The 11,598-nt window shown below is 30.5% G+C and overlaps 1 protein-coding gene across 2 annotated transcripts in view; it reads left to right on the forward strand.

Annotated features, from left to right (window-relative positions):
* LOC107445225 (chondroadherin) overlaps positions 1 to 11,391 on the forward strand; it is a 15,812-nt gene extending 4,421 nt beyond the window's left edge. For both annotated transcript variants that reach the window (XM_071177274.1, XM_071177273.1), the window contains exons 3-6: positions 1,492 to 1,652; positions 4,001 to 4,115; positions 7,915 to 8,063; positions 11,115 to 11,391. In XM_071177274.1, the coding sequence (XP_071033375.1) occupies positions 1,492 to 1,652; positions 4,001 to 4,115; positions 7,915 to 8,063; positions 11,115 to 11,254 (565 nt within the window). In that variant the 3' untranslated portion in view covers positions 11,255 to 11,391. The remainder of the gene's footprint in view (positions 1 to 1,491; positions 1,653 to 4,000; positions 4,116 to 7,914; positions 8,064 to 11,114) is intronic.
* Positions 11,392 to 11,598: the final 207 nt, after the last annotated feature.

Genomic DNA, 11,598 nt, shown 5'->3' on the forward strand with positions numbered 1-11,598 from the left:
CGATGAAACTGTAGGATGATATCGATATCGAATCCTTTTCATTTATGCACGTGTTCAGAATACAAAAGTTTAACTTATTAACACATATCTAACCAAGCATTCGTGGGTCAGTGGTTATGATATCCAACTACTGACCCACGAAGGCTTTTTGATTGGCGTGAGTTCGATCCTCAGCCTTAGTTATATTTAATAAATAATATTAAAACAGATTTAAATATTAAAATAGATTTAAAGTCATTTTATTCCCACATAGATGGCGCCACTAGAGTAAAGCATGATATCATTTATGTGTTATGTAATAAAAGATGACTTCATAACTTCATAATATACAGTATCTCCCCAAATAACAAAGTTTCTAAGTGTTGCCATCGTTGAAAAACTAATATTAAAAATAATAAGTGTTGCCACCCTCAAAAAACTATTAAATTAAATAATAAACAGAAACCGAAACTAAAATCGAAACTACAGGCGGTCAGAAATAAGCAACTTCCGGTTGGGGCAGAAATAAACTCCGGTTGACTGTGACGGCACTTCCGTCGCTTAGATCCCCTTGTCTACTACTAGTGTAGGAACAACTAGTGAGATAATGTTCAGGCGAACTTTGTTGACCGCAGGTGCAAAGATCAGTATCTGTTATATGCAGGTAATTAAAGAAGGTTGGAAATGTTCCGTGACCCGTCAAGAACCAGATGACTTGTTTTGGAGGGATTGTTTTGAAAAAAGTAACATTGTTAATAATTTTGAATAGACGTCTGCCTCTGTCTGAATTATTCCATTGAAATAGCCATTTTGTTAGAAGAGAATCTTTAATACTTCGTTTAAGATCTGAAACTGGAAGTGGGTAATTTTTCGGTTGTCTCGTAGATTTAGCTAAATCATCTGCTTTTTCATTACCTACTCTATGGTATTTATTACTGTAAAAAGTGCGGTACATCAGATTTTTGCTCCGTAACATATTACGGTAAGAATAGATTTTACGGTTAAAAGTACTCACCCTGAGTGCCGGTACTTTTTACAGCAACTTGATCAGCAATTTTTCACTGTATACAAGTTGAAATGAAAAAAATTTAGTTTCGCGTTAAATAAGCTAAATTACTGGGGAAAAAAGTATTTAATCATATGTGAGAGCAGTAAAAAATTGCGATACTGTTCTTGACGCCAACGATGCTTAATTAATTTTGTTAATAGGTATTACTTTTATGAATCAGTAATTTTAATATGTACTAAATGTGCTAATATTGGTACGCCTATATGCTAATATATACTACTAGGAGGCTCCGCCCCCTGCTCGCTAAACGCTGTAGTGCCGCCTATACTACTTATGTACTTTTTTAAAATTATTGTCACATGTCACTTAGGGGCACACGTGCCATAACTTCGCAATCTCTGGTATATACCATGTAAAACAGTCCTGAAAATATACCAAAAGTATTAATGTATGCATTATATTATTTATTATATGCATTATATTATTATTATTTATTTATTTAGGGGAGTGTCTTGGAAACTTCTGGAGCCTATGACCCATCTCCGCATTTTGAATATTTACTACAACAGCATTAAAACTCTTGGCACTGACTTCAGTGAACATATAACTAAAGAACTAAGACAACTTACATTTTATGAAACGAGTACTAAATCTGTCAAACCTGGTAAGAAGCATTAATCAATCATTGAATATATTTTGATATCTTAAACTTCATTGTGTTCGAACGGCTTCTTCTTTGTGACTTTTTAATTACTTGCTAACACAAGAGGTGTTCAAAAAATATAGAAATGGCCCAATATCTAAAAAAATAGGCATTATAAATTGGCTTTCGGGGTGACTTTGGGTGGCAAAAAGACAGGAGTTCCAAGATTAAGATAAAAATGTTTCTTTTTAGTTTGAGTTAAAATAAATTTTTTTTCTAAAGTGACTGTTCGAGCAATCAATTTAAACTTCATAGCAACATTGATAAATGAATTTCAAAGTTCATTCTAAAAATAATAAATGGGAAACTCCATTTTTTAATTCAGATATGGATTCTCTCTAAACACCCTAATTTGACATGCACGTCTTTGCATTTTAGATAAGCGCTGACATCGTCAATTAAATTGTTTTATAATTCATAATCCTCAAACTCACAAAACTTAATGGCACCGAACTCGAGCGCACCGATGAAGTCAAATTAGTAAAAACAATTTATGTTATTAAAAAAAAAAATTCCGATCCGATATGTAAATTTTTTGCTCATTTTTAAATTCGCGATTACAGCGTCATCTGTAAACTAAAATTAAATTTCCTGCAAGTCACTTTGGAGTATTTCTTTCTTTCTAGAAAATCCACATCTGCATCAATAAATGGGGTTAACAACTAAGATTTTAATACATCATTCCTCATAGAGGCAGAATTTGAGAAATCAAATTTGGTATTATTGAATGCATCTTTTAAAATATTTCAGTTCATAGTTCTTATGCGTTACGTATATTTCTAGAGGAATTAGTCAGTTTTCATACTTTTTGAATACCCTGTATATGATCTCTCTCTCTTCTAATATACGTCGAGAAGCTTTTTATACTGGACATTTCTCAAACTGCTTGCTTTAAAAAATAGACATAGCAAGTCAAAATGCATGTTTAAGAAAATGGACATCACTCAAAATGCACGTTTAAGAATTAATAGCTAAGAATGCGTATTTAATAAAATGGACTCAACTATTTTAAAAAAATAGACTTAGCATTTTATTGCGTGTTTCAAACTTCTTTAATGAAAGTTTTTTTTTAAACTTTTTTTTAAGATTAAACTAATAAATCTGAAAAAAATCGTAATAATAGGTTGCTCATGTGTCTAAACCATAGTAAATTTCATTTAAATTAGACTTTCTTCAAAATGCTTATAAGAGTCACCAGTTCTTTTTAAAAGATTGCCCCGGGTTCTGTAAATTTATAATAAAGGCATTAAATTTACGATGTGCGAATTTAGAATTTTAAAAAAGACTTTATTGTCTAATGTTCTCCAGAGATCGCCTGAAAAGTTACAGATGTAATATATCAAGCAACCATCCACCCCAACGTCTGGGAAATTACCCCCTAATGATCATGCTTTTAGTGTATTAAAAAGTAAGTTCGAAATTTCTCACGTGGTTGTTAAAATTGGATCCAACATTCAAAAGACGCATTTCATTTTCTTAAACAAGCATTACAAACTCTGTATATTTTCTTAAACATTCATTTCAAGCTATGTCCATTTTCTTAAACATTCATTTCGAACTATGTTCATTTTCTCAAACACTCATTTCGAACTATGTTCATTTTCTCAAACACTCATTTCGAGCTTAGTTCATTTTATTAAACACTCATTTCGAGCTTTCTCCATTTTCTTAAACACTCATTTTAAACTACGTCCATTTTTATTAAACATTCATTTCGGAGTATGTCCATTTTCTTAAACACGCATTTCATCACACTCATTCTAGAATGAAAAAGCTCATCAATGATTATTTTCTAAACTAAAATACACTAAATCACTAAATATAATTTCTACAAAATTTTTAATAAGAATCTAACAGTTTAAGGAGAGCTTAGTATACAAATAATTTATAAAAATTATAAATATTGATACATAATTTTTTTTAGTTGTTCTCTAGCACATTTTAGCTTTAATTATCTTTCACTAAAGAAACATTTCAAAGAAGTTAGCTATAGTAGTACTTTACAATAATAAAATAATAATGAAGAAATAAAGCATCTAGTGGTCAAAGTTATCGCAGTTAGGGGGGGGGAGTAATTTTGTCAATAATTATGAACTTTTAATGAAAAAGATAGCAATTGATATATAAACACCTTATATTAATTTTTCTATCTTAGAACCGAGTTTAAAAATTATTTACTTTGACTGATCGAGAAGTAGACAAAAGTTTCATTGAATTTTAAAACTGGCGTGTTGACGGTACCCGTATAAGTTGCTCTTACGTTATTATTACACACCATTTAATTTATATTTTCTTTTGAAATATTTTAGGTGCTTTTAAGGGATTTTTTGATTTAGAAAAAGTAGCTTTTGAATCTTGCAAACTGACAGAATTAAGTCGTGATATATTTCCAACACCTTCTAATGTTCAAGTATTGTACTTCAAGTAAGTAATACAGTCTATACAATTTTTACGACATTGTTTAACAAAGACAAATTTAACTTAAAGATGCATTTGTTTCTTTTACTTATTGAAATAAAGTTTATGCTAACTAAAAAGAATGTGTGTCACAGTGGTCGGACTCATGATAAGACGTCCAAAATCCAAAGAAACAACTTGCTGATCATTAATGCTTTTAGTTAATAAAAGTATTTATAATAATATAAAATTATTCATTAAAAAAGTATTCCAATTATTATTATTGTACTATCCATACAAAGGGATTAGGTATTTCCTCATCTGAATTGTGACTTTTTGCTATACATTTCGTGCAAGTGTTACTTCTTAAAGAATTATACTTTCTTTATTGTTTTCGGTTTTTCAATCTTTCAAAAGTTGGAAAATTATTTTTATTTGTTGACCCTGCAAACAGTTAATATATTACACTAATTTAAAGCATTTATGCCAAACTGAATATTTAATATTATTTTGCCTCGTTATTGTGATTTATGAAAGGGAGCTCCCCTTGATTCCCCTCTTTCACTCGAAAGAAACTAAAGAATAATCGATTCAGAACAAGGAAAAACAAGGTGCCCAAAGTTTTCCTTATTGATGAAAATGTAAAAAGAAAAAGTTTAGTAAATTTTCCTCGTTTTTAACGTAATAATTAGTAAAAACTTGAAGCTTTTTTACTCATTGGCAAAATGGTTGTTGTTTTGGGTTTGATGGCGTGCGCACCTTATTTGGACATCATCACACTTTTCAACTGTGTTAAAGAGTAATAGTAAACAGTGCTCACGCGTTGTTATTGCATGCGTTGCTATGGAGACCACTAATGCTTGATAAATTTTTTTTAAATTCTTTTTTTTTTTCACTCTTAATTTTGTTATGCATTAAGTTAATGAGTTTATTTTTGAGATATGGGACCAGAGAGATCTCATAAATACTTCTTGAGTTGTGAATAAAAGAGAATTTCATCATTTGAACGATATTTTTGCTTTTGTTGATTTAATTTAGAATCAGAAATTCTAACAGGATCGTTTTCAATACTAATCCAGGTGAACATCATAAATAAAGAGGGCAAAAAAAATTAGACAACTACCATTTTGCCAATGGGTAGCCTGTGATTGCCCTTCGGTACTAATTTAATTTAATTAATATGTAAATGGAATAAAATAGTGCACTATAAAACCCGTACTCCGCTTCTAATATTATAATTGCGAAAATAAGTGTGTATACAAAACTGTAGTAGTGTATTGTCGGTCTGTTTATTACATTCTCACGTACAAACTAAGAGACAAACTTCAGTGATCTTGTGCGCAGATAAAGTTGGAGGTCTAGCTAGCTAAAGAGTTGATACAGGCTAGGCTGCAATTTACAGCGGAAAAATACTTTTCTGTAACAAAATAAAACCTTACACGCAGAGAAAATAAAAACATACGCGGGTAGAGCTGCAGGCAACTGATAGTTAATAATAATTCAGTTTCATATATCAAAAAATAATCCTAATAACTTAAAATTTAATAAAATTTTTACTTCATAGCTACTTTTATAAATTATGTGGATTGTAGATAGATATATGTCTTTATATTATAAGGTAGTATAATGTAAGTAAATAGGTACTTATCAGTGCATGTTGATTATTTCATTCATGAAATGCCAAAACTAAATTCATGACCGGGTTTTTCCATTCATGAACCTCCAAACTTGACATTAAGCCCTTGCAGGTCGTCGTCGACCCCCTGGGGGTCGATATACGCCACTTTGGGAATCACTGCTATAAACGGATGTGGCGTATATGTGTGGCAAAAGTTGAATTCCTGGCCATAGCTGGCGCCACTGGAAAACAAAAACAATCGCACCTCCTCTGCCTTTATGGCTGACGACAACAGCAACAACATTTTTAAAACAGCTTTTTTTTTCAAACAGCTGTTTAATTTAAAGGTATCACTGTGTCCGTCAGCAATTGTAATGAATTACAAATGTAATGTGGGTGGTTTTATAAACTTACAAGAATACAATTATAAGTTAATATATGAAAATATATTGCTTATTATATCGGTATTTAAAGATCAATTCAAATTTGAAAACACTCCAGAAAATATTTTAGATTGCAGAATATTGGAAATTGTTCAAGCAATTATTGCTCAGTAGTGATCCGATTGTTTCTCAAAAGAGGAAAAAAGCGTTGAAAAGATTTTGTTCCTACCGAATAATGTCCCTTAGTTGTAGCAAATAATTAGAATCATTGGAATTCACGATATATATTTCGTGTAAAAGATCTAATAATCATATTACTGTATAAGTATGATAATTTATTATAACAATAATTTTTTGAACCAAGATTCAAACTTTATTATTTATTGTTTAATTCGTTATTCGCGAATGCGTTATAATAAGTTTTGGATAATATTAGTAATTACAAAAAGTCCTTAAATATACTTACTAGCAATAAAATATATCATTTTAAAGTAATTGATTAATTAAACATAATCAATCTTTGACACTTAAACGTCACTAAAAAGGATTCACCAAACTGACTATTAAAATTCAAACCTAAGATTTTTAACTGTAATTAGCGATCTTGAAAACCCTTATTTTGAAATTTTTTTGAAAATATAATTGAATTGTCAGTTTTGGTCCGTTTTTTCTCAGTTTAGACTACTGTATGACGTCATCTTATGACGCACAAAACATAACAATAAGTGTGTCAGTGCGGTGCTACAACTATACGTCGTTGTCTGCATTTTAATCATTTCAGGTCGTAAATGGTTAAAGATAAACTTTGGCATTTAGTTTTTTTTCTTCTTATTTATGTATGTATAGTTAATTTATTTATTTATGTATGTTTAATCGCTTTATTTGGAAACATCAAGGTTGATCAAACTGGGGAACAAATTTTTTTGTTCCACTAATAAAAATACTTGACCTTGCCTAATTCGGATGCGGGAATTAAAAATCTGAAATTAGTTTTGCTCTTAAAACTACAGTTATTTTAATGACATGTTTAGTTTATTTTTGGTCAAAATGTGCAAGCTTATAAACATTATATATAACAGGAGATTACGTAAATGTTGCGACAAATTTCTTGGGGAACAGACCATCAGGATTAAAATTGCATAGGAACTCATTCCCGGGAAAATTTGTATGCGGCTAGGGACACTTACCTATTAAGACCTTTTCAGAAGCAAACGAAGAAACAGTTCTTAATAGGGAATTTCCGGGCATGAGCTTCTATACAATTTCAATCCTGATGATGTGCCCTAACTCCCCTAGAAATTGGACACAACATTAACGTGACACCATGTTATATATTACGTTTATTTCGAGAAAAAATAGACCAAATCGGTTATTTCTAAAAAAAAAAAAATTTAGCTGGAAGAGAGAAATAGATTTGAAATCGGCAATGCAAAAGTATCTTAGATCTGCTAAAGAATCGCATGTATCAAATAAATAAATAAAATTGTGCCCTAAAGTTATGGGAACTATTCTATAACAGAGTGATAAAGAGTTCCAGTAATCAGTTGCATCAAAATAGCGTCTGAATTAGCTATCCTAATTCAGGCTCTAACGACATCACATAATCTACGAAAGGTGCTTAAACGGTAGTATAAACTATGTCTGACTGCATAAAAAAGGAGAATAGATCCCAAAGTCTGATGGTCACCTCCAAGTCTTTGCCTGGAAAAAGCAAAGCAGTTGATGAATTTAATATCTTCATATAATGGTTGAACTGATAATGTAGTGCAAATATAACTCTTATTGACACTTGTATAATTTAGGAATCATTTTATTTTATTGACAGCAATAACAACTTAAAAAGTCTACCAGATGACATGTTTGCTGATATGCCACGCTTACAGACTATTGGTCTTAGACATAACCAACTGACTGTTATACCTGCAACAGCATTCATTGGAAGTACAGACAGACTTGCATACTTTCAACTGGATGGTAAGTTCGCTGTATATCAATATATATATATAGANATATATATAGGTAGGATACCCTAAATGTCCAAGAATTGTCAAACTTCTTGAAAAATAAAGATTGGAAAGGGGGAAAAAGTGTGCTTAATAATTTACACAAACTATCCAATGATACCAAACTCTATACCCAATCTCCACCCTGAAAGTCAGCAAAGAACAAACTGTTTATTACGAACCTCTCACAATTACTTTATTACAGGTAAATAAAACAAAACTTTTTTTTTATTTCCAATACAGCAGGCCATACAGACATTATCCTAACGCCGTACAGAGATCAAAATGAAATAAAAATACAAATACAGAAGGAGAGGAAATATACAAAAACAAAAGCAAAACATCAAACACAAAAATTAATTCAAGAACTTAAATTGAACAAAAGTTCTCTGGCCTCCCAGTATCGGAAGTAGATGCAGTTCATAAAACAAAACTAAATTCCTTGCTTTTACTTAATATTTTTTATTGCCCTTCCCGGTAGCTTTATATTAGGTAAAACACGTATCTTGCAGTTCATCTCATCAGAATAGAGATCAACTGTGTTTAGATTCCACTAGGCGTGATGATATTGCACGCGAGCAACTTAAGATATTAAGGCGATAATTGAGGTTGATAATAATATGGCGGTTTTTTACGATTCTCTAAGACGAAAAAGTATCTTTTAGTCATTAACTTTTCCTTTTAGTAGATGGGTTATTTTTTATTTCAATTAATGCATAATTATCAACATTAATTAAATATAATTGTCGTCTATAATAGTAGTGCAACTTTTTTGCGGTTCTCTAAGCGAATAAGCACCATTATACCTATAATTTTGCCTTTTAGTACATTGCTTGTTTTACCTAATATTTTACTTAATATTTTAGCGTATATTACTTAAATTAATTACGAATCATTGAAGCCAATAGTATGACTATATTTTTACATTTCTCCTTAACGAATCAATACCACGTTTCCATTAATTTTGCTTCTAAATACATAACTATTTATTTTCATTTCTATTACCGTTAGTTTTAAATTATTTACTTTTATGAAAACACACTTTAAAATAATTACTAAAAATGAAATAAACACTTGGTATTGGACAACTTTAAAAATATAAAACGTGTGACGTCGTTCGCAGAAGATACCACGTTAGTGCTTATTGAATTTATCTGTCATAGCGAATTAAAAATATTTAATTATTACGGAGCGTGCAAGAAACTTTTTTTTATCAATTAGAACTGAAAGCTGGAAAACATCTCTGACGTTATCTTCAAAATATTCGACAAATTGATTCTCCTGTATTAAAATTTAAAACAGTGGCTAACTCTAAACCTATCAGAAAATTCCTTTTCGTTTTTTCCTTATCCCACTTTAACGGTTCGTCGCAGAATGTTGACATTGACCTTCCTCGTGTTTCGATCCATCTGTATGCCAAATTTCATATCTTTCGGTCGGATAGTTTAGGAGTCTATAAAGAATACACGCAAATAGACAGTCATTCAATTTTCTTTATATATATAGAAGATTCTGAATTAAGAATGAAATTCTTATCTCTTTATCAATATTGTTATTTAAAATCAGGTTATGGTTCAGACAGTTGAATTCTCGGGTCTGGAGTGATATCTAATCTAGTTCTTAATTTAATATTAGTGTGTGCATAAACTGAAAATGAATAAGATGTGAAACCAAAAGGGGCAAAAATAAACGTTCAGAAAAATATTTCCTCAACGGGAATTTGTTATATTTATTAGATGCGAAATATTAAGGCAATTTTTCATAAATGCATATCCTTTTCATTATTCATTCAGCATATTGCTATTAGAAAAAAATATTATTTAGAATTTTCTTGCTTCACCAGCATTTCAAGTAAATAATTTCATAAAAAATAACAAACATATTAAATAAATAATGGATATTTATTAATTATTGGGACATAAATTTAATTGCAGATGTCGAAAATCATGAATGGTTTTCTTTAAAAAAAATACTGAGTCTTGGAGCCCTCTGATCCTTCCACGAAACCCAAGGAAACACCATTTGAGAACCGCTGGTTTAGATAAAATGTACATCAGATAGAGAAAAAAAAATATTTATTTAAAAATATAACTATAAAATACAACCACGGTTTCAGTTTTTGATGTCCAGTATCACAGAAGTCTGCCGCTTGAGAATAGAGTTATTGTACCACAACTATTATTATAACTTCATATGTGAGAAATTATAGAAAGGACAGGAATTCCTTCAGGTGCATGAATAGGTAGAGGTTGAAAATGTGCAAGAATGGGTGTAATGCTAAGCTAGTCAGCATACGGTGAGTTTCACACAACAATAAACATGCATAAGTTTCGATGGGAGGTGTTTGATCATCCACCCTAAAGACCTGATCTTGTGCTCTCACAGTGACTTTCACCTGTTCTTACACCTGCAAAAACTCTTGTTCGGGCTTTACTTTCCCCCAGACGAAGATTTGCTTGTGGCACGCTGACTCCATTCCTAGACTTCAATAATACTGAACAGCATTTACTTATCGGTTGATATTGACAGCTGACACTATACCGGAAGTTTTATGTTGAATGTTAGTTGAAATATTGTATCTTTTGCAATAAACCTTTTCAAGTAATAATGTTAAATTATTAAAAAAAAAATCCATTTTTGTAACGGAACCTAATCATCTGTATTAAATAAGCAGCACATTTAAGTTTATCCCCCCTTACAAATATTTAAATTGAATTTATCTGAATGAGCAAAATTGTATTAAGTTGAACGTTTTTGTTTCTTTTAATTTGCACACTATACATACAAAAAACCAACTATGATCAGTTGAAAAAAATTAAATTTTATCAACATTATTCTTACTCAAGATATTAGTCAATTACAGCGAAAATAGAAAAAAAATGACTAAATAAACTTAAAAGCAAACGAATTCAAACTTCTAAGCCCAAAATTCTCATTTTCTCACATGATTTTAGTTTCAGCGGAAAAAATAAAGAATTTTTTAAGATGTGTTTTTAACTTAATCCTTTTTTTTCCTTTATAGGTAATCCAATCATCTGCGATTGTCGTCTATCCTGGTTAATAAAGGCGAAGCCAGCAGCACTTTCAGGAACTTGCGCTTTGCCCTCAAAGTTTAAAGGGAAAGAAATTAAAGAACTTGATGCTGCTAATTTTAAATGCTAATTTAGTTGTTTCTACGTATGAAAGCAAATTTTGCTTGTTATTTTCTTCATAAATAACAATTAAGTTTTTATCTACAAAAAAAATCCAGTTTACAATTTGTCTAGTCAAAATGTTCATTAAAAGTTAGCATTTTATAAGAATCCAAGATTATTTTTTATGAAGTTATTTGTGCTATCTTATTTCTGCTGCAGTTTTATTCGTTTTCTAAAAGTGAATGAATATCATCAAAATGTCAAATTAAAAATTTTATTCATAATAAATGTATACATAAATTTTATGAAAAAAGAAAAATGAGTCTTAAGAGGTCTCTACCCGCGCCATCTTAGATTTTAGGTTAAATCTTT

This window comes from Parasteatoda tepidariorum, chromosome 2, assembly GCF_043381705.1.
Source record: "Parasteatoda tepidariorum isolate YZ-2023 chromosome 2, CAS_Ptep_4.0, whole genome shotgun sequence".
NCBI lineage: Eukaryota > Metazoa > Arthropoda > Arachnida > Araneae > Theridiidae > Parasteatoda > Parasteatoda tepidariorum.